Genomic DNA, 27,924 nt, shown 5'->3' with positions numbered 1-27,924 from the left:
AAACAAAGTTTAATTTAATTTATTTGATTTGCCAAGAGTTGTGGTGTGTTGCTTCATGGGGTGGACATTAACGACATTATCAACTGCAAAAGGGAAAATTGTTTTGTTTATTATTTATTTCTCCACATAATACAAAGTCATTGACCAACACTTAAATGACAAATTTCCATTTGTATAAAAAGTTTTGTATAAGTTTGCATCTAAACTCCTACATTATAAGAAATCACTGACAGTTACAGCAATTACCCCTAAACCACCAAAGACCATGCTTAAAGAATATTGATCCATTTTCAGTTAATGCTACATGTTTAAGCAAAGGAACGTTATAGAAGACAAGAGGTTTTTCTTACAGTAAATATAACTCAGAATAGCGCAACCCCTAAACTAAGCTGCTGGTCGTTTTCTCTCTCTCTTAATATCCTGACTGGTCCTTTTAAAATGTACCTACAGATGAAGAAACAGCTGTGTAACAGCTTCGTTACAGTGGCTGCACATTTGACCCAGCTAGTAAAATAGTTATGTGATTTCGATGTCCACTTCCCTTTTTTCTTCCAAGGAGTCTTCCCCAGCTCCTCCAGTTGGCACAAATACTGATGGTTAACCATTACAAACAAACAAACAAAAAAATCTCACTGGTCCAAATACAGCATCTAAATTATTTCTAGTTAAGAAACAGTTTTATGAAAAATGTTAATTGTGTTTTAAGACATTAAAAAATCCAGTTGCTGTAATGAAATACAGTCGTTTTGCAGGTGCAATATGAACAAAAAGAAAAACAAGTAGTGGTCTGTCAAACTGAAGAAAAGCAGCATCATGTTACAGCATGACATAACTTTAAAAACTTTATGACTCAATTTAAGTCTTAATATTGTATTTAACTCTAGTAACACTCCTTCAAGTACGGGAAATAAGAAATCCAAAGATTTCAGGAAGAAAATGCTGGTGTCTAACACTTATTACTCTGAAGGTTTGACAATTTGTGTGACAAATATGTAGCACGTGGATCTATCTGCCCAGTACGGTGGCCAGCAGGGCCATTCGGATGTACATGCCGTTCTCTGCCTGACGGAAATATGCTGCTCTTGGGTCTGTGTCCACCTCCGCACTGAGAGAAAAATACAAAGTAAACACAAGAGAAAGTGGAATAGCAGATTAGCTTTAGCTCATGCATGATGCACAAGAGTAAAGTACTGCACTGCCTAGTACACTACTGTAGTAGAACAGTCACTTATAAAAGTGTATTTCAAATCGGACAGTTGCTTTCAGGACTGAATCCAATCAGATCAAATATCACTATATCGGAATGAAATGATATTTCCAAGATCCCCAAAAGCCTTCTCATCTTCACTGCAGCTGCAACAATTAGTGGATTAATCAATTAGCTGATCGATAGAAAATTTATCTACAACTATTCTGATAAAGATTCATTTTTTGAGTCATTCATTAAAGCAAAAATGCCAAACATTTCCTAGTTCCAACTTCTCAAATGTGAGGATTCTTTTCTGTTTTATATCGTTGTGAACTGAATATCTCTGGGTTTAGGACAGTTGGTCAGACAAAACAAGCAATTTGATGACATCACCTTGAGCACCAGGAACTTCTGATGGGCATTTTTCACGATTTTCTGACATTTTATAGACCAAACGATTAATTGAGAAAATAATCAGTAGCGGTAATAAAGCCCTACTGTACGTCTTGTTTCAGGAGGAGAAAAAAAAATACTCATCAAATTCACCTTTTACACAAGAAACCCTGCAGCTCTGAAAATCATCTTGAAACTTTGTTGACAAAGCAATCTCACCACAGCTACTAAATGGACCTTGGGGTGAGATTGTTTTGTAAACTACCTTTTCCAAGGCCAAGCATGAACTTTCAATCTCAATTTTTAAGCCAACGTGGACGAGAGGTCCTTAGAAGTGCCCAGAAATTCCAATTCCATAACTGGGCAAACGCTATCTGCCGAGGAAGATTGTGTGATACGATTGAAAGCTCCAGAACAGCTACAAAAGGACCTTGTGGTGACTTGTTTGTTTTGTCAACTACTGTTACCATGGTCAAGAATGAACTTTGGGGCGTCCTGATGGCCTAATACCACTTTGCGCATTGTATGCGCATACCACATAACTGCAACGTCCTCATAACTACATAACTGTCCTCTCTAATAAAGTCAAAATGCCAAAAAACATAAATCATAGAGGGGGGGAAAGAAAAAAGAATGAACTTTGAAAATCTTTGCTTTTTGGTGCAAACAAGTGCTCATAGGAAGGGAGGATAAACGTTTAAGATTTGATTTGGAAACGTCTGAAACGGTGACAGGCCAGGAAGTTTCAGCTAATACTGTGAGAATGTATAATGGTGCTGATTGGATCTCACCTGATTTCATTGACTCTGGGCAGCGGATGCATCACTACCATCTTCTTTTTGGCTACAGTCATGATGTGAGGGGTGAGGATGAACTGGCCAAAACACTGAGAAAGAAAATACAAAGAAACAAAGGTGACTTGGCAAATCTCCTGCTTCTACATTCAGAAAACCCTACACAACTTTTGATCCCATGTTACAAAAAATAACAGGTTACTATAATTTTTCAAACTCTTGTTTTTGATCTAATAACATTTAATTCTTATAATTCAAATGTCAATATGCAATAAAGTGAAGTACAATTTAAAGAGCAACCTAACCTCCCTGACATACACTGCTATACACCTCTAAAACACGGATTAACACTTTAAACTACTATCTTACAAATAGTAGTTGTAATATTTCTACTACTGTAGTATTTCTACAACTACTGCATGCTCTTAACTTCACACTCTTGTCCACACAGCTGACTGCTGTATTTATATGTTGGAGGGGTAAGGGGTGAATGTGATGCTGCCTAGTAGTTTGGGGGCAGTGTCCTGGGATATGTCAGATTTTTCAGATATTTTGGAGGGCTAGAGGATAGAATTACAGGATTTTGTCTGGAAAAAGGATAATAATTTCTGTTGCAACAAACACTATCAACTGGGACCAGGATCAGTAGTAATAAAGTGACTGTACATGTAATTTACTAACTCAAATTGGATTTAGTGTTAAGTTACCCTTTAAAATGTTTTTATTTTACAACATGTATTTAAAAGTGGCATTATGACTATTTTTCAACCTTAATCTGAAGAGACAAAAGTAAAAGCAGTTGATGAAATGAAACATGAGTTTACTTACAGCCTTGTACTCCTCCTCAGATGTAAACCTCTCCTTCTGGATCCTCGTCATGTAGAGGACGTCGGTCTCAGGCAGAGCTTCCTCGATACTGTCAAACTCCTCCTGCAAACAGGTAAAAATGCACATCTTATTTAGCCTGAGTGTACAATAATTTTTTTGGGGGTCAAACTCAGATAATAACATTCAAGAACCTATTATTTAGAATTTAACAATGTTTAAACCTTTGAGAAATGCTCATGTGAAATCGAAATGTATCTGATCATATTGTCACACAACATTTATGTCTGTAATACCATTGTTTCCCCACCTGTTTGATGCCCTTTGAGGCCACGTAGCTGATGATCTCTGCCGGCATGTGGAGGTTCTTGGGAGCCACGTAGCGCAGGGTGATGCGGTACTGGGTCAGCAGTTTGGCGAGGGAATGAACCGTGCGGCCATGTTTCAGATCCCCAACCATAGTTATCTGACATCAAACACGTGAAAACATGAGATTTTAATTGTGCTGTGAAACACAATTAAAATATCGGTTGAAGTGGCAGTTGGATTACAATAATCAAACTAAACACTAAAAAGTTGGATGACCGTGGATTACTAAATATTTAAAAGATCAGGGTTTAAAAGGAGAGTTTTTTTGGTCTAAAATGGTCTTACTATCCCTCACCGTCATGCCGTTGACCGTCCCCAGCTCCTCTCTGATGGTGAAGACATCCAGCAGCGCCTGGGTTGGATGCTCCCCCACACCGTCTCCAGCATTGATCACGGGCTTCCGGCAATGGCGAGATGCACTCTGAATGCCAGAGGGAGACGAGTTACATGAAGGTAAAAAATACTGAAAATCCTCCGAACTGGTGTGAGCAGGAGAATGTCATTGAAGCTATCTACATTTGATTGTGGGAGATGCTATTTGTTGATGCAGTTGAAAGCTAGTAAGTGGACCTTGAACAATAAACCGGCCAGGCCAATATTAGCTTATTGCAGATTTATCAGTAGTGGCATATATGTTGGCCAATAAATAACAAGATAATTGCAGTAAAAAAAATGCCAATGATATATTTGAGGTCATTTTGATTTTTCAACTATAAAATCTTCCACCCAGTATATATCTTGATCATAATAAACTATTTTTAAGGGATCCTTATCAAAAATGTTTGCTTGTCATGCGTTTATGTAAAAAAAAAAATATATATATATATTTTTTTAAATATAATAATAATAATAATAATAAGAAGAATAATAAGAATAATAATAGGCTGATAAATCTGTTAAAACTACACATTTACTGTAAAAAAAGAATATTTTTCAGAATTTCATATTAAAGCCACCATGTGTCCTTTTTGATACTACTACTGGGGACTGACAAGTGTTTTTACAAATTCTACATATAGTGGCTTTAAATCAAACTAAATTGAAAATTGAGCTAAATGGGTAATTTAACAGGAACTTGACTGACTTAATGTTCCTGTCTCAAGATCCAGAGGGACAATATTCTTGAGTATGGGTCCAAATTGTAAAAAGAAGCTTCACTGTAAGTCTTAAGGGTTTTTGGTTAAGTTAGTAGCAGACAGTCTGTGGATCTCAGAGCTTTACCAGGGTCGTATTGTGAGAGCATGTCAATGATATAATCCGATGTGAGTATATGAATAGCTTTATAGACAAGTAGCAGGATCTTAAAATCTGTCCTAAAAATCAGGCAGTAGCTGAATAATATTTATTTTGCTTAAGAGATAGAATTAACATAAAAACAGGCCTTATAATCATATGAGTAACATTTCCCCCCCCCCATCAGCAACTAACTGAAAAAAGTAAGATTTTTGATAACTCCAGCACCTGTTAAACGCCATATTATTTGTTTTACATACAGCAGCACGTGGCAAAGGCACATTAAATGTTGCTTGACTTTACAAAAAGGGCTAAACATAAATCCCTCGGGACTGTCAAAGCTGAAACCCACCTCTGAAGCTCCAGGCGTTGGGTGTCGGAGCACCAGAACATCAGCGTAGCAGCTCATGGTCTGGACAGAGTCGGCCAGAGATTCTCCTTTCTGCGTCGACGAGGTTGATTCACTGAAGTGGACGACTGAGCCGCCCAGTCGCTGCATGGCCGCCGCGAAGGAGCTACTGGTGCGAGTGCTGACCTCATAGAACATGGACGCCATCACCTTACCCTGGACAGTGAGGAACAAGGAACTAGTTTTTGAGTTGGGCTTGAGACAGAGAAGTACTAAACTAGTTTCAGACAGGAGGTATCAGAACTGTGGACGTGTGTGTTCTGGTCTGTTTCCAATGTTTTCACAGTCTGTTTAGTCGTGTAGTGTGTGTGTGTCTGTAGTCTCACACACATTCACAACAACTTGTGACGCAACTTAAAATCACTTCACAATGCCTTTTTTGCTTTCCGCGTGTCATTTCACACCATTTAATCTCTACTCACTTATAGTGTGCAGAGACGGCTAGTCATTTTATGTGTGAATGTCATAAAGAAAATAATGTCAGGTGACGTAGTATAAAGAGCATCAAAGTCCGCTTGGGACGAGGTTGGGGTGGATGGATGGGTCAAACAAACACAGAACTTTCACCCAGGAGATTGCTGTTCGTGTCCCGTGTGAAACCAAAAGTCACTGTTGACTTATTTTAACTTATGTATTTAAGTTAACTTAACCAAACACATGATGCCCTCCAGGCTTACGCCTGGCGGATAAATGCAGATGCTGTTGGTATTAATGTGCAGCAAGTACTCTTGCATTTGTAATTCAACAATGAGCAATAAACTTTGTGAAGAGGATCTACCTTCAGGATGTCCAGGCTTCGTTCCTTCTGAACCAACAAACGCAAAGTGTGGGCAACATTAAAAAGGTGTGAGATCTGAAACAAACAAAACACAAAAATGTCGTTCAAGTCTCAGATATTAAACAATGGCATTTTTAAGTTAGTTAATGCAACAGTGACTCATCAAGTGGCTTGACAGAAATATTGTCTGCTCTGTTTATGCGTCAGTGTGTGTGTGTGTGTGTGTGTGTGTGTGGTGTACCTGCTCTTTGCTGAACTGCCTGACAGACAGGATGTGCTGGCCCACCAGCGGGTGCAGCAGAGGAGAGGTCTGGAACTGGGACACCGGTCCAGCAGGTATCTGCCCTGGTGCTGACTGAGGGGACAGCAGCCTGGACAGAGGAGGGGGGTGGCTGTAACCGTCACCAGCACTGGCTGGTGGGAGCATAACCATCTCTGCAGAGAGCACAGTGACACAATGCACCGATCAAATGTATCGGTTAAATACAGGAACACAGTATAATACAGTACATAGAAGGCAGATAATACATTTAAAAGTTAAAAAAAAAAATGTGATCTAGAGTTCACTAACAAAACAAGGTTAAGGCTATTTCCACCTCTGAACAACAGTTTTGCAGATGGTTTAATTTAACAGAAAAGGTAGAGACAGCGTCTGAGCCTGTTCTGCACAAGAGAGAACTGTTTATGTCCCATCACAAGCTTTGTTTTCTCACTATACTGCATGTATACCCACTGACATGCATGAGCAGTGGATGTCCCACAGCATTATGGGAGTGGTAGTACCTGGTGGTAGTCCAGGATCAGAGGAGCGGTGGATGCGAGGTGGCAGCAGGTAGCGGCTCTCCCCTACTGATCGTCGAGGGCTGGGCGCTCTGGTTCGGACCAGGCCTTCCCGGGGAGGAGTAGGACGTGGGTGCTCTGGAGTCTAAACCACAGGAAATACACAGTTTTGCAATAAACGCAAACAACATCCACCCATGAAACAGTAGTTGCATGCTAGTCGTTTCATCTACATGTTAATTAATACCTGCTGTGATTAATCAGAATACTGGATAGTTAGCTAGCTAGCTAATAAAACCAAGTTTGTTTTGGTTGACTGCTATATGAGCTTTGATGTATACACAAGGGCTTCAGGCTAGTATAATTAGATATATTAGTATATGTGCTCCAGGCTAGCATATATCTATTATTTGCATTGAATTCCTCCGTTTGTATTACTAGTTTATCCACTTTGAATACCCTGGGACTTTCTGTAACAGGTTCAAGAGGAAGGATCGAAGCAGCGGGCCAGGTCTTCACATCTTCACCATAACCTGGAGGTACCAACACCTGAGAGAAAAAGAAAGAACTACAGCTTTAAAAGACAAAGATTCTTTTAACCAACCAAATACATAAAAATAAAAATGTTTCATAAAATTATATTTTGTTTTATTGAGGTAGGTTGTACATGTACAAGTAGTAAATATAAAATTATGCACCGCAGTAATAATATTTTCCAATTTCCCAGCTACCGCGTGCTCCTTCAAAACGGCAACATATGCTACATTCTAGTAAACATGGGCACTGATATGGACCAAAGGTCACATAATCCACATGTTTAAGAGCAAAATCCAGTCTAGTTCTTGAAAGTGGATCCTCATCTCTTATTTGATAATGTACTGACTGGAAAGCAGGGAGAGCAAGTACAGATTCAGCTGTTTACCCTATGCGTGTAACTGCATTTCAAAGCTTTTATTTATTTTTTTTTAAAGTTGTAAGTTTGTTCTAAGTTTTAATAATTCCTAACTTTAGACCCACAATAAATGTAGCAGTAAAAATATCCATTCTAGAAATAAACATTCACCATAATTCATAAAGCTATAGTTTAATACAGCCCTGTCTGGCTTGTGAACACAAAGAGGCTGCAACAAATGAATACGTATGTGTGTGGTTGCTGACCTGGCCATCGATGTAGGCCACCTCTCCTCTTAGAACCACGCGGCGGACTTTACCCTTCACCTTGAGACCCTGGAAAGGTGTCCACTTTGACTTAGTGAACTGCATGGCCTGAGGGATAACCCACTCCTGCTCCAAGTCCACCTGAAAGGCACAGACAAATGATTAAGTAGTGTGAGCATTATTTGTCAGATTATGTATAAAGCATAGATTCCTATGTCGGTTTTAGCATCAAGTGCAGCACAAAAATCAAGACATAGTTAAAATGAACAGATAAGTAGATCCAGAAATGTGATCACCACAGAAAAATCATGTTCTATCATCGTGGGGGTTTGTGTACCTCCACATAGGTGTTGTCCTGGACAGGCAGGTTGAAGATCCTGCGTGGGTTGTCATAAAGACGCCTGATAATATCATCCAGAGTAAGACGTCCATCACTGACAGCCGTCAGCAGCAGCGGCAGCATCGTTTCCAGGCCGGGGTAACCTGGGGGAGGGTGATCACTGTTCTTCTCCTCTACAGAGTGGGGCGCTAACAACACAAAATAAAACAGTTCAGGAGTAAAACATGTTGGTCTCTTCCTACTGTGTACATATTCCAGAAAGAAATAAAGAAAAATGTATCAATCTAAGCCTTGCTTCAACTAACAGATTCATTATCAGACTGGTTTCTGTGGATACTGACCGTGGTCTGTGGCGAAGCAGTCAATGATGTCCAGGTTTTCCCAGAGAGCCTCCATGTCCTCGTTTGTTCCCAGCATGGGTCGGACCTGCGCTCGTCCATCACCGATATCTGCCACATTCTCCTCACAAAGGAAGAGGTGATGAGGTGCCACCTCACATGTGACCTGGATGCCCTTTTGCTTTGCCGCTCGGATGATCAGGATCTGAAAAAGAAGAGTTTAATAACACCTATGGGTGACATTGGGCAGGTGAAGCAGCGAACTGTCACAGGTATTCAATACTGCAGCCAAGAATCTAAAACGTGCATCTGTAAAGTTATTGAAAGTACCATGGGTTACAGCATTATGAGGATGTGTGCATGAAGCATTGATTGTTTGACAATTAGGTGCCAAAACCTTTAGGCAATAAACTTAACAAAATTTTAAATATTAATTACAAAACTAACACCAACATTCTCTTCTTTTTGGTACTGTAGCACTACAAATCTCTGCACCATTTGATTTCTATAATAAATTATTAAAAAAAGTGTAAAATAAAATAAAATTTTTTACCTCTTCCTTCTTGGCCACGTGGCAGATGTGGACTGGCCGCTGGTAGAGCTGGGCCACCATGAGGATTGCAGCCACTGTCTGCTTCTCAGCATGAGCAACGATGGGCATCTGCTTGGGCCACTTCTCGAAGTGCTTCATACAGAACCATACAGTTAGTGTGCAGTGTGGGAACATGGAGGCAAAGTTTTCCACTGGTCGTCTGCAAGCATTTATTTATTTTTACCTTTATTAAACCAGATAAGTTAATTGAGAACCAATTCTCATTTACAATGACGACCTGGCCAAGAGGCGGCAACAGGAGGCAAGTCGATACAAGACATTAAAACATAGATACAGCTAGAGCAAGAAAACAATATTAGACTAAATTAAAACATCACAATATGTACAGCAAAAAAAGTACTGTGTTCCGAGAAGCAATTTCAAAAGCAGGTGCAGTAATTAGAAACTATCTCTTGTAATTAGGTATTAAAGGAGGGTAACGGAGTGAAGGTGTAGAGTTTTAGCATTTTTGCAACTCATTCCAGACACTAGGAGAAGCAAACTGGAATAAGTAACCGCCAAAGGGAGGTGCGGACTTTAGGAATGACCATACGAATGATTTTACTGGAACATAAATTATGGTTACTGCTGGAGATACTGAGTAGTGAGCAGAGATGGAGGGGTTTTGCCAATGATAGATTTATGAATGAACTGATACCAGTGGCTCTGTCGCTTGGTATGGAGTGATGGACATGCATTTTGTTTTAGTAGTATTTAGGAGAAGGTGAAGGTTGGAGAAGGCATATTGGATACTATTGAAGCTGTGTTGCAGGGAAGTCAGGGCAGTGTTCATTAGTCAGCACAGCTAAATAGAGAAGCCAGTGAAGTGCCTTAATGGTGATTAGATGCTGGCTCAGAGAAATGTCACACTGCAGAGAAGTAAATATTTTTCTTTTTTCTAAACTCTTCACTATACTACCAACTCAGAATCTTTGCCCTGGTGACAAATGATTTCATTTCAACTCAACAAATAGGATTGACTGAAAATGAATAATCTAACCATGGGATTAAAAAATATATTTTGATGAACATCATAATAACAAACCACATAAATAACTAAATATAACAAGTCAAACTTGACCCTCATTTCCCTTCCTTATAGTTTTAGAAGTTTCCCACAATAACTACAATGACAGCAAACCAGTTTTAAAGACACATTGAGGTCTGGTTTTAATTGCATTATTTAGGATGAATTTAAACTAATAAAGAAGGTTCAACTACAGTGGTTTGTGAAATGAATAAAGAGTTTTAAAATACACTGTGACTCAGCCTACCTCCATCCAGAGAGAGACGTTGTCCATCTTGAGGGTGGAGTACGTGTCGTTCAGGTACATCTTCAGGCCGGCAGCCTGGCTAGCGATGGACGGCAGGACAGCTGCGTTGTCTGAAGCTGCGCCCACATACAGGGCGTAGTCACACCGGCAGCCCGCTTTGGCCAGCTGATGATACAACATAACAGGATTTCTTTCTTTCATTATACTTCAGTTAACTTTGATTAAATACTTGGAACAAATACGATAAAATAGAACAGATACAAAACAAAGACATTTCTGACATTAGATTAACATTCAATTGATCTTTCAGATTTCTGTACAGACCCGCTCTAACCAGTGCATCAACACTTGATTCCACTCATTGCCTCATCATTTGGACCAGGCAAATGAATCATGATTTAACTGACAAACAAAACAAACAAAAAAAAACAAAACAGGATCAGATATGAAAGAAAATCTGGGCGTACCTTCTGTACCAGGCCCAGAGTACTGGCGTCAATGATAGCAGGGGAAGTATTGGGCATCGCACACACCATGGTCACTCCTCCTGCCAGAGCAGCTGCTGTACCCGAGGAGAAGTCCTCCTTATGTGTGGCACCAGGCTCCCGTAGGTGAACATGCACATCGATCAGACCTAAGAATCAGTCACAAGATATTTTTCACCAGACAGTAAGTACAATTACATGCACAAAAAAAATTCTATTTATAACTCTTATCCTGGTTTTGATCATATGTGGGGCATAACTTTTACACTGAACATAAAGCAGCCCGGTTATTCAAATCCCTGTATACACAATATCCAGGTTTCTGGAACCAGGATATGATGCTTAGATGCACAAAACAGAAGCTGGATACTTCAGAAATCTAATAATAACCAGGATATTAGAGTGCATATAAAGACACACTGATTAGACATTACTGTGAATGGGTAGTTAATAACCATGTGTACACATCAATAAATTAATAAAAGTAAGTCTACTCACAGACAGACAGATACACACACATACATAGATACATATTTGTTTACCTACCAGTTTTACTACTATTAGTGTTATTTATTAATAATGTTCAAAACAATATTCAGCCTGGCAATGATGGCAAGATAATGTAATTATTGCCCATCACAGCTTCACAATTTTGTACATCCTTATTTTAAAATACTTTTATTTGAAAGGTTATTTATTTTTTGTGCCACCTAATTAGTTTCTTTGCTACAGATGACCTGACATTATGAAAGACAATACCAAAAAAAAGAAAAAGAAAAAAAAAGAGTCTGTTCTCCATTTTGTAGCAGCAGACAAATGATCAGAGCTTCTCAAAACACCGACAATCAGTCAGAATAGAGCAACGCATCAATCAATCGAGAGTTGCTTCTGCTGGTTGCAGTAACTCACCAGGTAGACGGACCAGCGTCTGGGATGTCATGCTGTCAATGTGAGTTTTCACTGGTGGGATACTACCAATCTGACGAAGAGCCTGAAAACACATCAATTCATATTACTTATGTTGCCATCCAACTTTAGGCAAAGTTTTCAAGTACACGACTAAAAGCTTTTGAATTAAAAAAAAAAAAAAAACGAGCAAACAAAAGAGCAAAACAATGTTTGACCTGGACAAAGAGCTTGGTGCACTTGATATCGATAATGAGCGGGACAGAGTAGTCAATGGCCATGCGTCTCGTCCTGTAGCCTTTAGTGACAAAGGAGGAGAGCCTGCGACCTCCACTGTTCCTCATGGAGAGGTTGATGACCAGATCGAAGTGGTTTTCCTCCAAATAGTTCATGATGCTGCGCTGCTTCTCTTTAGTGGGACACTCACTGTCCTCCTCCTCAAACGGCCAATCCACTGCTGTCACCTGAAACAGGACAAGATAGGCAAAAAAGGTCAGAGGAGACAACTATAGGATATTTCTGATGCTTTGTGATCATTTCTCTTTGTTATTGTTTAATTTTATGACTGGTCAGCATATTATTGCTCAGCTTAGGGGTAACGTTGTCAGTTACATTTCAGTGTAAAGTAGTAAAATACCGACAATCAGGAGTTGGGATTTCAAGAATAAAGGTTTTCAGATTTTAGCAAGTATAGCAGCAAGTATACATCATCCAATAAATCTTGATTACCCGATTTACCAATATTCTTTTCTGCTATTAAGTTATGACTGCTGGTGTGATAAAATAAATCAAAATATGAAACATATTTTCAGTTACCTTGACTCCATGCTCTGTGTAGAAATCTGCAGTACCCAGACTGGCGTACAGGTCATAACCCAGAGACTCCAGAGCCTGCACGGTGGGCAGCAGCTCACTCTTGTTCTGTAAACACACAAAACATAGCAAACAAAATTGTAATCAATAATATAGATTTTTCAGCAGCTATCAGCACTAGAAATATTCCAGTTGGCCTCAAGTCATTATGGCTCATCCATCTGACTTTAACTGAATATAGTCTCCTCATTTTTTTATATGTCAAATTACCACAATCAATTCTGAGAAAATGAATCACTTAATTACTTTCTGATAATGGTATTTATTTTTTAGTAACAAATGTAAATAAACAGTTATGTAAAGAGTTATATCTCAATGGAACAGTCTATCATGCTTCATATTTCAAGAATCTAGTAAAAAAGGGAAACAACTAAAGTGTTTTTTTTTTTGTTTTGTTTTTTTTAAAAGAGGCCTATGACATAAATAAGCCTTCTTTAACTATTTTTGCAGTACATTAACTGAGATGTATCATTGTTTTCACGTTTTACTGTCAATTATTCTATTTGTTTGTTTGTCATATGTTTGGTTCTGGTGCAATTGTATTGTGTTGGGTGTAATGGTGATATTGTAACGGTTTTATTTGTATGTAGTGTGTAAACGTGTGTAGATACGGACCCCAGGAAGCGTAGTTGCTGCCAAGGTAACAACTAATATGGATTCAAATAAACAGTTGCAGCTCAAAAACATTAAGTTCTTTATCAGTGTTCATGGTTTATTTGAGTAGAAATCATTTATTTTCTGGTTCGAAGATGAAACCTTAAAGTATTTTTATCAAGTGCAAACTATCTTGTAACAGATTTGTTTGGGGATAAAAATCTACAATTTATTGCCACATGGCCTTAAGAACCATCTGTTAATCGCAATGCAAGACTGCAAATGTACTGTAATGTGCCACTGTTAGTACATTTTCCACTAAAGTGCATAATTTCATCTGCCAGCTGGATTAGCTGCACACAACATTCACATCTGCCAAAATACCGCACTCTCAAATCCATCAGTGAATCCCTTAAATTTAAAGAGTGTTTAATGTTGATGTCTGTCACATCCTGCAAGTACCTTATAGCTGCCAATGGAGAGCAGGATGTTCTTTTTGGGGATCTTGAAGCCCGTGGAGAGCATGGCTTTGAGGTAAGCCTCATACCTGTTCTCCCCAAAACAGGCCACCTCACCAGTGCTGGTCATCTCCACCCCGAGCACCACATCAGCTCCGGCCAGCCGAGAGAATGAAAACTGAGGAACCTGGAGGACATGGTTGGGAGGAATGCATGACAAACAGAGACGTGAAATGATAACTGATGGGTGCTTTCTCAGATTTAAGTAAAAAGGTCTCCATGGAGGCTGCTATATAGCCTTAACAAGTGAAAAACACTTAGGGTTTTGAGTTTGCTTAGTTACCTTGACTCCTACAATCCCTTTTCCTCTCATTAGGCCCACAGGCTCCACGTCCTCCCCCATAATGGCCTGAGTTGCCAGGGCAACCAGGTCCATACCCAGTGTCTTGGATATGAAGGGGAAGGAGCGGGAGACTCTGACATTGCACTCGATCACCTTCAGTTGGTCATCCTGGCAGAAAAAGCAAAGCATCATCATCATAGCATCAGATCATTGCTGTTAACAGTGAAAACAAAATAACTAAGTTATCTTTTTCCTTTCTGTGACCTTCTTCACCCGTTTCTTAATAAATAAAACCACTGTGTGTCTGCATGATAAACCCTTAATAGTATGGGTGTAGATGTGTTCAGTACTGTTTTAGGTAACTTTAAACAGTCTGATAAAAAGGAGTTTGTTTTAGCTCGATCGCTCAAACTGAATTGCCATTTCACTTCATTTGTTTCGTTTTGCCCTAACCAATCAGTACCAGGTCACATATCTGTCCTGCCAAATGTCATTTTCAGTCGGCATGAAATCTGCGGTAGCGGCTGATAACAGTTTTTCACAATAATCGAAGAAACATACACATTTAAGTGTCCTTATTTCGTGTCTGATCCATATTAAAATGGCAGAACTTCCAGAAGGATTCTCACCTTGGCAATCAGCTGCAGGTTGAAAGGCCCGGTGACCTGCAGCTCCTGGCCGATGGCATGGACGATCATCTTGATCCTCTCCATCGTCTTCTGATTGAGATCCTGGGGTGGTGTCACCAGTGTGGCATCACCAGAGTGAACGCCAGCATTCTCCACATGTTCAGACACTGCGATGGCCATAACTACCCCGTCACAGGCTACAGCGTCCACGTCTATCTCCTGGAAAACGCAAAAATGTTACAGACACATTGAATTCTTTCTACTGTCACACAGACCCTGAGAACAACTAGATGACCTGATTTTATTAAGTTAAATTAAGCGTTTCTGATAGATAATCTCAAGCTCAACTTCAACTACTGCAACTAAGTCTTTTTCTCTAACCTTGGCCTCCTGTATGAATTTGGAGATGACAACAGGGTGTTCCTTGGACACAGCTACAGCACTACTTAGGTATTTCTCGAGGTCACTGTCACTGTAGGCGACGTTCATGGCTGCTCCACTGAGAACGTAGGAGGGACGAACCAGGCAGGGATAACCCACAGTCTCACAAAACTTCACAGCAGACTGGAGAAAAAAGAAATGGGAAACAGATGTGAGGACTAGGAAACATTTTGTTAAAAACACAAACTTAGAACAAGTGTGCCACATATGCACAGTTAATCATTTCATCCAAAAACACAAGTCTTACCCTTCAAAAGGCCAAAATGCTACAATATTTTGAAATTTTTTGGCATCAAAACAATTTGGTTTTGAGATATTTTAAAACATACTCTGGTATAAACCCAGTTGGTTGTACCTCAGTGTCAGAGAGCTCCTTCCACTGTGGCTGGCTGATTCCAATGGTGTCCAGCATTCGGGAGAACTTGAACCTGTTCTCAGCACAGTCGATGAACTCGGGTGAAGTTCCCAAGATGCGGCACTGCTGGCGGTGCAGCGACATGGCAATGTTGTTGGGCAGCTGGCCTCCCATAGAGAGGATCACTCCCTCTGGGTTTTCCCTCTCATAGATATCCATCACCACCTGAGATATGTACAGGATACTTATAAAGCTCATAATGTGTTTTTTGTTGAGACTGTCTCCACAAGGTCTCAATTCAGCTCTATGGCTGCAGTTTGTAATGTTGTATTGGATGGCATAACACAGTAAGATGTATATTTTTAAAGGACAGCTAAATCTATCCAGAATAACACAACCATGAACTGTGTCCTAAACAATGTCTATCAAGTTGAAACATCAACACTGCGACACAAAATCTCATTATTTGTTTGTACTGAAGTTTAAGCTTCTGATCAGGTACGAAAATTAAAGACAGTCATTAATGTTATTAGTTATTAAGTAGTGGGAAAATCTTACCTCAAAGGAGATCTCATCAAAGTAGAGGCGGTCACACATGTCATAGTCTGTACTGACTGTCTCTGGGTTGTAGTTCACCATGATGGTCTTATAACCCATCTGCAAGAAATGTGACAAATGTGAATAAATACAGTTTTAATAACATTTGGATAACTGGCCTCCAGCCACATAAAGGTTAAGAATCATCTTATTTTCATGACAAGTAGTATTTTAATATACATTCCCAGCAATCAGGTATAAAATCTAAAGCTGCACTGGTCAATTTTTAAATCATCAAGTGACCTTACCAGGCTAAAATCACAAAGGTAGGCTGCAGCAGTATTTAATAATTAAGGTCCAACAAGCTGTAACAAGCTATTATTTTCAGTGCTGAGAGCTATACAGCAGGAAGAGCCTCTCTCATCTTCCTCCATGTCAGGTCAGAGATGAAGAGCTGGCCATTGAGAGACCATGTTATACTCTGTCAGCTAGACAATGATTAAATTTTAGTGTGGAAAAATTGCTGCATGCCTTTAATCAAGCAGATGTTTTTAAACCGTAGGTGAAACTGAAATGTTAAACAGAGAGATTGAGTTGGATAGGAAGACATGTCAGCAAACGGAATAAAGTCAATTCAAGAGCCTTTTTAAAATGTATTTTAAAATCTATAAAAATTTAATAAATATGTCTTCTCCAATTCAAAAATAGAATTAATAATAGCACATTTAAAATCAGCATTTTATTACAATTTCAGATCCAAACAGATCCTTTTTTTAAATTACCTAATTTCAAATTAATCATTACATATATTGTTTTCTAATGTATCAGTTCATCAGCTGATTAGCCCATTGACAACTTCAGTGGTACACTCCAGCCCCCAGCCAGACTGATAAAACAAAAACATGCTGAAGCTGATATAACAGCAGAAATAAAAAAAATAAAAACTACCCCTCACTTCCATTTCAGTCATTAACGTGCAAAGACAGCAAGCTTAAATTTAATTAAAGAAAAGTTTAGTTGAAGAGACAAACAATTTCCAGCACTATGAGATCCTGTAGGACTTACCTTCCTGAGCTCTGTGATGCAACCGACTGCACACCAATCAAATTCCACACTGCTGCCGATGCGGTACACACCCGAGCCAATCACCATGACGTGCTGATCGTTGAAGTGCAGGTCGTTCTCTGTACCGTGGTAGGTCAAGTACAGGTAGTTTGTGTGGGCGGGCCATTCAGCCGCCACTGTATCAATCTGCTTCACTACAGGTAGGATGGACCAATCGTGACGCAGCTTTCTCACTACAAGCTCTGTGCTGTAGGAGGGAATATATGGACAGTCCAGAATAAAAAATAGGAAGAGAAGACAAACTTCCATAGACCAGCCTTTTCTTACTCTGGTGTAGAAATGAATTTGTGCTGCCAACTCACTACAACAACTAGGCTAAAAAATCATCAGGTAATGTGTCCTTATTTGGTCTTTCCCACTCACCTCTGTACAGCTAGTGCTATCTGCTTGTCTGAGAAGCCCAGCTGCTTGGCCTTTCGCATCACCTCTGGAGGCATGGCACTCTCATCCTGGCAGGAAGAAAAATGTTAACAAGAAATTTCAAGAATCAAGAGAAGACCACCGCTGCTAATTTTTCACTTTGGTTACCTCTTATCAACCTTACCTGGTTGTATGTCTCCAGCAGTTTCTCGTGGACGGCGATGTTCTTCATCTTGTGCAGGAACCACCGGTCAATCTTGGTGAGCTCGTACAGCTGGTCCACCGTGTAGCCGGCTCTGAATGCCGCCGCTAAAACAAAGATCCGCTTATCTGTAGGAGTCTGCAACTCCTGGTGAACAGACGGGGCAAGAGCAGGGCATGATAATATATATTAATTGAGATACATAACTATCGTGGTGCTCGTTATTTGTCAGATATGAGCATCTGGCCAAGTCATTTGATAACTGTATATTTTCTATGACATCAGCCACATACACAGTAACAGTGAAAGATGATAATTTTAAGACAAAAGGAAAGATTTTTCTATGAACAAAGATGCAGTAAGGCTTGCATCAACAGTATATTATCTGCCCAGCAGTCAAAACCACGATAGTATACTATCAGTTCCTACCCCAACCTACTGGCAAGACACACTGGCATGTGATGATTGAACGGGCGATTTCATATTATGTAAATAATGTACACTGAACAAGTCTCCATGGTTTCAAGGACATAAGGGTTACAGGTATTGGCAGTGGCAACATTTAACAGTGACTCATTATACTATGGTAGCAGCTTACAAATAGTAAAAAAAAAAAAGAAAAGAAAAAAGAAGGGGAAAATTGACAGGAGAAGCAACTTTTTTTTCCACCTCTTCAGAGACAGGCTTGATGGTGTAGTCAAAGCCAACACAGTTCTCATCCACCATCCTCAGAGCTTTCTGGAAGGCCTCCTCAAAGCTACGGCCAATAGCCATCACCTCACCTGTCAAAAAAAGTACTGGTGAAGATATACTAATTGCCACAGTTGTTCTGCGCTCATGCAGTTTTATAAATAGCAGGCTAAGGTTGAGATCTCATCAAATACTGGTTTCTCGTTCCAGCACTAAAGCATACTTTTCATTAAGGCAAAAACGCATTGAAATTGATAATAAAATTCAGTTTGGTCACTGCCTCTTACCAACACTCTTCATGGAGCTGCCAATCTTGGTGGAAACCCGGAGGAACTTGCTGAGATCCCAGCGAGGCACTTTCACTACACAGTAGTCCAAACTAGGCTCAAAGTTTGCTGTTGTCGAGTTGGTAACAGAGTTCCTACAGAAAATACATTCACAGATTTTTCATTATTTAATCACACATTTCTAAGAAGTTATGAGGGATTTAAATAAAATACAGAAACAAACAGAAAAGGAAAAACTGGAACCTAAAAAATATGTAAATTGATTAAATGTGACAAAAGATATACAAGTCAATAATAAGTTAATGCCCCAGTCACAGTGGCTCATAGCAGGGCTGGCTACTTTTGTACACTGTACTTGTTTTTAGTTTTTAAAAAAACACACATTTTGAGTACATCAGTAGTCAAAAAATATTCAAGCTCAATCCTCAGAGAGTATTGCTGTGTTCCTGATTTATCTGCATATCATCTGTTACCCTTAAAATGAGAAACGTACTTGAGTAGTGGCAGCGGGATCCCCAGGCCAAGTTTAGCCGCTACGTAGGCCAGAGGATAACCTGTCGCCTTACTGGCCAGGGCCGAACTCCGCGACAGACGGGCATTCACCTCGATGATGTAGTACTGCAAAACATGAATATACACAGGTTATAACAGAATCTGTGTGTGTGTGTTTTACTTCTATCCTAGTGGGAAATAGCCTGTGTGTATTAGTAAGTATGAACAACTGAGACCATTATTTAGTGTTTTAAAATATTCTGTGTATACCTGTTCAGACTCTGGGTTAAGAGCGTACTGGATATTGCACTCTCCTACAATGCCGAGGTGCCTGATGACTTTGATGGCCGTGTTCCTCAGCATGTTGTATTCATGGTCGTTAAGCGTCTGACTGGGCGCCACCACAATGGATTCTCCAGTATGGATGCCCAGAGGGTCAACATTCTCCATATTACACACCTGAACAAGAAGAACAAATAAAGTCTCACGTGATACTGGCAAGTATCATAAGATATCTATGCTACATAAAATGCAATTACTTTTAATGTAGCAAACTGCCATTTTAAACTCAGTAATATTACACGTAACCTTTTAAATGCACTGTTTTATTTTTGTTATTTTAATCATCATGTCCTGTATATGGCATACTTACTTTGATTTATCCAAAAACTAGGATTATTATACTATTAAATAACAATGTTAAATCCAAGTGGTAATCTTAATATCCACACAAGGAACCATAACCTGGTCAGCTAACCATCACATTGTCTCATTGTTAATTGGTCAAATTAGTATTTTGTCATCCAACACACCTAAACTTGGAAAGAATTTACTTTTCCCTATTAGATATGATTTAACTGTATGGCTTTAAACCTAGAACTTGTACAATTTTTAAGCATCTTTTAATCCAGCCCAGTAAACCTAGTCATATTTCTGATTTAGCAATGGACCTATGCCGACATCACCTATGAATGCCAGCAGACTGGGGATTAATTGTAAAAAGCCTCTATCAAGGCATCAACATTTGTCTCTTCTTTACTCACAGTGACACAGTTGTCATAGGCATCACGGACCACCTCGTACTCAATCTCCTTCCAGCCTTTCAGGGATTTGTCCACCAGTACCTGGGAGGTGTGGGCGAAGGCTGATGTCACCAGAGAGGTTAGCTCCTCTCTACTGTTGGCAAAGCCAGAGCCCAGACCACCAAGAGCGAATGCTGAACGAACCAGAACAGGGTAGCCTAGACGTTCTGCAGCTGCCACTGCCTATAACAAAGTTATAAAAAGATATAGAAGAGAAAACAAAATATGATATAATATAATGTGAATCTGGGCTGCTTGTTTTGATATATCAATATTTCTCCTCACCTGCTCCACAGACAGCGCTGCTTCACTAGGAGCAACATGTTCATTGATCTCTTCCATTTTCTCCACAAAGATCTTCCTGTCTTCAGTCATCTCGATGGAGGCCACCGGTGTTCCCAGAACCTTAACTTTATACTTCTCCAGGACGCCCAGCTTGGTCAGCTCCACACCACAGTTCAGAGCGGTCTGACCACCGAAGGTCAGCAGCACACCGTCTGGACGTTCATTCTTTATCACCTGAGTGCAAAAAAGTGGGAAGACATGCAGCATTTATACCAGCTGGAAACAATTATTGTAAGAATGTGCTCACAAATGAATTAAAAAAAATGTTTAAAGCCCTTAAAATATCAAGCTTCGGTTACTCCTGATCAGCTTTGACAAACTGAGTTTGAAACAATGCAAGGCTAACCTCAAACCAAAAATCCCGTCTTTTTGTTAGATGAAATATAAAAGAAAAGTACTACAAGAAAAAGTAAATAAAACCTTTTATTGTAGTACTGACTGCAATTACAAGCGTGTTTTACTTTCCAGGAACCTGTCTTGGAATTTCAAAACCCCAGTATTTCCACATCTCTTCTCTTATCAGTTACCACATTAAGTCAAGGAGAGTCCATCCGTACCTGAGTGACATACTCCGGCGTGATAGGCAGGAAGTAGACTTTGTCAGCCAGGCCCTTGGAAGTCTGGACAGTGGCAATGTTGGGGTTGATCAGCACAGTCTGGATATTCTCTTCCTTGAGAGCCTTAATAGCCTGGAAAACAAAACAAAATAATATCAGCTAGAATAATGGCCTAATGGGCTACTTCAATGTTGATGACAGAAATAGTAAAACATTGTGGTCAGCTTTAAAATCTGAAAGGAATGTTCTTTGTAGTAACTTTATGGTCATATGTTGCTCTTTTTGCAACCCTTAACAGCTCATACAGTATAACTAAAGTATTTTGCAGCCAAACAGAAGTCCAACGCTGGCCTGATTATCACCTTAAATCAAATATGACACTTTGCTCCTTTTTTCTGTCAATGGACCAATAAAAGTACCGACTGACTTTCAGCACTGTTTGAGAGCTTTCTGGTTTCCCACTGAATCACAGCAGAAATGCGATGAAGGAAATGAGAATGAAACTGTTTCAACTTGGAAACAGTTTCAATGATAAATCAGCGATCAATTAATCACCATTAAGATTTTGATCGATCAAGAACATATTGCAAAATTGGTATTTTGCAGCCAAACAGAAGTCCAATGCCAGCCTGATTATCACCTAATTTACCCTGAATTTCAAAAGAACTAATCTGTATTCCTGACAGACCTGGGAGCCGGAGTAGTCAAACTCCCCAGCCTGGCCGATGGACAGTCCTCCAGAACCCAGGATGAGGACCTTCCTGGGTCGGAATACCTCTTCAGGCTTCGGGGAACCCGGGTATGTGAGGTGGTCCATCACACGCTGCTTCACTGGGAAAAAATAAATAAATAAAATAAAATAAAAAAATAAATCACACACAAGCGTTGTTGCATCATTTTGTTGCTCCTATTCATAAAATTACTGTAATACACTTATTTCCGACCAGTAAAGTGGAAAACAATACTGAACCGATAGTTGACATTGATAACCACCACCACAACAAATGTGTTTCAACAGTATAACAACTTAAAACTAAACCGGTTTTCTACGGAAAGCGGTTTACATAAGAAGGTGAAGTGAGAGAATAAAAGAAATGTACTTTAAAAATACTGAAATTGTTGTTACCAGTTTTGGTAGCTTTGCCCTCCTTGTGGTCTTTCACAGTGTCAAGGAAGACATCGAACAGGCCGACCAGATCTGTAGGACCGGCCATGTGCTCTGGGTGGAACTGAACACTGGAAAAATGCGTCACAAAAGGATTTAATGTTTAACATTTGAGGCATCTGCCCAATTAAATTCCAGCTTTTCTGGTGTGTATTATCATACCACCCAGCGTCACTGAGACCGTTACCTGAACAGGGGTTGTGTGTTGTGTACGATGCCCTCATTGGTATGATCATTGGCGTTGGTAAAGAGGATGTCCCAGTCTTTTGGCAGGGTGTCAGGGTTGACAGCGAACCCGTGGTTTTGACTGGTAATGAAGCAGCGATCGGTTCCCTTGTGGATGCACGGCTGGTTGTGGCCACGGTTACCGTACCTAAAAGACAAGGGAGAAAAATTGTTGTCAAATGTGACTTATTAACCAAAAATGCCCAAAAACCTCAATAAAAAAAGACACTGATATCTGCCCACAAACGCCTATAATGGTCAAACCATAAATTATTTTAATGTAAACAACAACCTGTGTTTCCATTTTGAAATGCACTGAATGTAACCTAAAACATTATTTTGGCATTATCCTAAAGCATTGTGGGAATTCTGTGCTACAGTTGCTTTGACCAGTGCAAACGTTACAAGTACTAAAAATAAGAAATAAGTTTTCGTCATATTAGCAATGCAAAAATGCAACGTTTTAGCGAATCCAAAAGATTTTAGTGCACTGAATTCAACCAGGAAACAAGTGAAACAAACAATTTCCTGGAAATTCCTCAAAATCCTTTTAATTTCAAAGACAAAAATAGTGTGTTTCAGCAAATTTCAGCAACACAATTCAATGTTTTTACCAGACCCAAATTTAAATGTGGGTGTTAATATAATCCAGCTATGTTCAGATGGGGCTCTGGACTTCCAGGTCCAGGTAAAGAGAAAACGTATATATTGGGGTCCAGTAGTGATATACCTGTAGTTTCTCACAAGGAAACCCTGTGAACTATCTGTAATTTGAATTTCACTGCAATCCCCTTGTCTGTGGAGATGTCAGCCACATTCCAGCAGGGTAATGGAAACATTCGCTGGCCACTGTGACCTTCACACCGAGCCTGATAAATCTGCCATCAGTGGAGTCTCAGGGAAAAGAAAACGTCCCGAAACACACAGTGTGTGGGTGTGGAGGAGCGGCCTTGTCTTGCGTGCCGGCTTGTTTGTTTAGTCTTTTTCATTACAAGGGCCAACCCTTCACTGCACATACTGGAGAGCCCAGACTGCTGAGAACAGCAAAAATCTCAATCACAACTCTCCCAAAGAAAGTGTGTGGGCATGACTGTCTGTGTTTCTAGAGAGTGTAAAAAGGGTTTTGAAGAGGTACCCTGGCTCAGGTCACTGAGGGCACATTTCAGTTTTTGTCCCGTTCCTAAAAACAAGCTTGGCAAGAGACTGGCTGAGCTCCAGACGTTGAGCGCATACCAGCAGTATGGTCAAAAGGAAATCAAATTTGACACTTTGCTCCTTTAAAAAGCCATTTTTCTGTCAATACTCCAATAAGTGTATCGACTGATTGTTTCAGCACTGTTTGAGAGCTTTATGGTTTCCCAAAGAATCGCAGCAAAAATGAGATGAAGGAGATGAGAATTAAACTGTTTCTCAACTTGGAACGTGAATGATAAATCGGCGATCAATTAATCACCATTAAGATTTTGATCGATCAAGAATATATTGCAAAATCGGTCTTTACACAGTCCAGTGCGTGTTTACAGTCCAACTCGTATCAAAACTACTTAGTTTGATGAAATTCACTACAAACTGGGGAAGTACACAACTTCAGTCGGCCGTGGAGAAAATTGTGATCTCAGAAATCAGTTTTTTACCTTTTGTATTTAAATTATGTTTGCGTATGCAAGTTCTCCGTTTGAGGTACTAACTTCATCTTGTAGGTCTTCGATCCAATGACTAAAGAGAGCAGCTGGTGCCCGAGGCAAATACCGAAAACCGGTTTGGGACGTTCCACACAGACCACCTTCCTCACGTTGTTGATGGTAGTCTGACAGAGCTGGGGATCCCCAGGGCCATTACTGATGAACAAACCATCAAAATCTAGAAGAGACACGACAACCGAAAACCGACAATATATGTGAACAATAAATGCCTTTTATTGCCTGTGTCTGACTGGAAACAAAGTACTTATTTGTTACATAGAACTTTTAATTTTGCAGTGTCTAAAGCAGCAATAAACCTCTTTATCTCAAAGAACTCGTTACAAAGACGCCACTTAACATTAATGACAAAACTACTGACAGTTCATAGGTAGGTGCTTCGAACCTTTCTGGTACTGGTGCTGGTCCCACTTCTATAACAAAACATCTGAAAATACTTTTTAATTAATCTGGTGCTACTGTTTTGCTAAATGAATTAAGAAAACGTGAGAGTTTCCATGAAACAAACACAAGCATAGTCCCATATTTTGCTTCCATGTTCTGGAAAAGGTAAAAACATGCTGTAATTATCGCTGACATCTTGCAAACCACCTCAAACATAATGGTCACTGAGTTTTATGGCCCAGTCAACCAATTTCAGAATCCGAATCAGAAATACTTTATTGATCCCTGAGGGGAAACTCTTCAATTTGCTGCTCTACTGAATCAAGCACATCAAAATGAAGTCCATTTTTAGCAGCAGAAGTGTGTGACAGACCTGTGCTGTCCAGCGGATGGTCCCAGGGAACGACAGTAACACAGGCTCCTCTCTGAGCCAGGCAGCGGATCTGGTTGTATTTGATGCCGCAGTCCACCATTGTGATACGCAAACTACCGCTGGGGTTGAATACTCTGGGCTCCTGGAGACAATCAAAAGGGAAGTAACCAGAATTTTGACAAATAAACAGGTAAAAAAAAACAACTGCTTGCTGAATTACATCTATTAAGAAGAACAATCTAATCAATCCTTTTAATTTCTTTACTTCAAACCTGTTTGGTCTACTCTAGTTTAGTTATGAGGTGTAATATTGAGCACCGAAACTTAAGCTTTATATTGGTAATAAATTAGAGATCAATCCACAATTTGTCTTTGACTGATCTTGAGAGACAAAAACCCTGCCTCTGTCTGTGCACATGTTTTATATAACTTGATGATAATATAAAGACAGACAAAAAGCACTAATTTTAGTATCTAGTTGCAGGGTTCTTAATAAGTTCGCCGTCTGGGTGGGTTACCTTCATGGAGACCTCCTGGACCAGATTCCTCTGGTTCGGGTTATCAAAGGGAATACTGTCCTCAGGAGTCCCGTCCACAACCAGCTTCCCCAACATGGTGCCGTTCTCTCTGATCTTTTTGGTCAGACGGCGGGTGTCAATGCCTGCAGTACATGGAAACAATAGATCATTTTAAATTTGCACCTGTGTTTTTAAATTGAAAAGCTTGCAAATATCTCTGATTGTTTTATTTATTTATTTTTATATCTATCTATCTATCTATCTATCTATCTAGTGACAAATTGTAATTTAACAACCTTTACACCATTTCTAATTCAAATATAAGCCAATTAGTTAGAGTACTTCATGCATTTAATTCTGCATTAACTTATTTCCTATTGAAATATTAGTTTTAGCTTATTTAGATTTAGATTTTCTGACCTTGCAATCCAGGAACACCTTGCTCTTTAAGCCACTGGTCCAGTGACTTGACTGAACTCCAGTGACTGGGACTCTCCGACAGCTCTCCAATAATCAGAGCTGCGGCGTGGATCTTTGATGACTCAAACCACTGAGTAAGCCAACAAAAATACAAGAAAACATATCACTATGCCGTGTTAGTATCCTCTTTCATTAGTGTACCCCTAAAGAAATACTATGATCATAGATAAAAAAGGTTAGACTCAGTTTCTTCCTTTTTCCTCATCTTCCCACACCCTCTACCACACTTGTGTAGAGCACTCTAGTGACTTTGTGTCATAAAAAAAGCTTAAACCCTCAATAACTTCCCACCTTGCTTAGTCCAAACTCTCCCTCTTCGTCCTTCGGTACACCATAGTTGCCGACCAGAGGGTAAGTGAGGGTCAGCAGCTGGCAGCGGTAGGATGGGTCAGTAAGAGCCTCGGGGTAGCCCACCATACCTGTCTGAAACACTGAACACACAAAATATTCAGTGCATATCCAGTCATGTCTGTCACATTCATGTCTGCCATACTTACACAAAGTTTTGGACTAATAGTTTGTATGCTTTAACAGTTATATTTGAGTGGTACTAAAACTATTTAACACAAAGAGACACTCAAATTCAGACAGTGTTCATGTGCTGGAGTAAATCCAAAATAATTTGCTTAACATAAACTTAAGTGAAGGCCCTAATTGTCTGCATATATTGTACAAGTCTTGTGGTCATTTTTAGAGCCTACTACTAATGCTAGTCTATTGGCAGTTCTGCAGTAAAACTGGGCCTGGATTATGGCATTCAGATGTGAGGGACTCTAGTAAACTACCAGCAGAGATACATTCCATTCTGTTGTGTGTAATTTGTCCCGCCAGACTACGCTGAAAATTCCATCACTTTAACGCTGCCTTGCTCATTGGCGCAAATAGACGCATCATAGAGCAAAGTTTGGCCTTGTATAAAATCAATATTGCCTAATCTTGAGTTCGGCAAGCGTGCCCCACGTTGAGCTGCACTGATTACAACACAGTTCAACTTTCAAAAAGTAGTTCCTGCTATAATCACCATCTTATCTACACATACGGCTGCCAAAACAGCAAGCAGAGTTGTAAAGATGCTGACTTTAAATGCTGCTCGATGGTACGGTAACGAGAAACGTCATGTAGTATACACACATGCCAAATGATAACGTCAGCGAATCCAACATTTATTTGACAGATGTTTGAATGGAGTATGGCAATAAGCTCCTATGAGGAGAGGGGAAGGTAATGTCGGGTTTGGCGCTTTTGCACTCTCATCCACGACGGTCGTGGCACATTAGTGCAAGAAGAACAAGAACAAAATACATAGAACCAAAAGTCTAACCTAAAGTTAGCTGACGGATGTTGTATGAGCTAGCTAAAGTAGCAGGCGGCAGTACACTGAAGTTAGAAATTAGCTTATACTTCAAAAGGACTTACCAACTTCTCCCGACACTGACACATTTGCCCCAAAAAGGAGGCCTTTGAATGTCGTCCCGTCCTCTAGAATCAAGGTTGCCATCTTTGTCATTTTTACTCAAACAGCTAATGCCAAGTGTGTGTAATGTAACCGGAAAATTGATGGATGTTTCAGAATAGTGATGAGCCCCGTTCTCCACGTGAAACTCACACCGCGCGAGGAGGCAGGAGATGCAGATGGGACTCAGGTAAAACTACCGATGAAAACCTCCTTGCAGATCTCTGTCAGCGTCTTAATGAATCCGGAGTAATTGAGGGTTAAATAAAAAGGGGGAAAAACACGACTTCAGTTAGATACTCTTCCAGACTGGACGGTGCGGGTAAAGTGCTCCACACACGCAGCCAGCAGTGTGGAAGTCGGCCCGCAGCCTCGACCGGTAAGTTAACGCTG

General features: G+C 39.9%; 1 protein-coding gene across 1 annotated transcript; it reads right to left on the bottom strand.

The window, feature by feature from the left end:
* Window positions 1–84: 84 nt before the first annotated feature.
* On the bottom strand, window positions 85–27,924 carry cad (carbamoyl-phosphate synthetase 2, aspartate transcarbamylase, and dihydroorotase). Its single transcript, XM_044168996.1, has 44 exons — window positions 27,495–27,924; window positions 26,370–26,509; window positions 26,019–26,148; window positions 25,599–25,741; window positions 25,081–25,222; window positions 24,312–24,483; window positions 22,586–22,771; window positions 22,360–22,469; window positions 21,922–22,064; window positions 21,234–21,365; window positions 20,617–20,850; window positions 20,293–20,514; window positions 19,520–19,708; window positions 19,251–19,375; window positions 18,758–18,891; window positions 18,450–18,562; window positions 17,763–17,927; window positions 17,582–17,667; window positions 17,159–17,405; window positions 16,115–16,213; window positions 15,557–15,781; window positions 15,142–15,324; window positions 14,761–14,979; window positions 14,132–14,299; window positions 13,793–13,975; window positions 12,680–12,784; window positions 12,082–12,327; window positions 11,867–11,948; window positions 10,940–11,106; window positions 10,473–10,637; window positions 9,160–9,291; window positions 8,610–8,811; window positions 8,266–8,456; window positions 7,929–8,069; window positions 7,230–7,319; window positions 6,774–6,915; window positions 6,232–6,425; window positions 5,991–6,065; window positions 5,156–5,368; window positions 3,866–3,991; window positions 3,512–3,667; window positions 3,205–3,306; window positions 2,374–2,468; window positions 85–1,105 (listed from the first exon to the last, which is right to left on the bottom strand). The coding sequence occupies exons 1-44, from the start codon at window positions 27,583–27,585 to the stop codon at window positions 1,006–1,008; spliced, it is 6,705 nt and encodes a 2,234-aa protein (XP_044024931.1). The 5' UTR covers window positions 27,586–27,924; the 3' UTR covers window positions 85–1,005.

Source organism: Siniperca chuatsi, linkage group LG16 (assembly GCF_020085105.1).
Source record: "Siniperca chuatsi isolate FFG_IHB_CAS linkage group LG16, ASM2008510v1, whole genome shotgun sequence".
NCBI lineage: Eukaryota > Metazoa > Chordata > Actinopteri > Centrarchiformes > Sinipercidae > Siniperca > Siniperca chuatsi.
The sequence above is the reverse complement of the archived record's forward strand: the minus strand, read 5'-3'. Positions and strand labels throughout refer to the sequence as shown.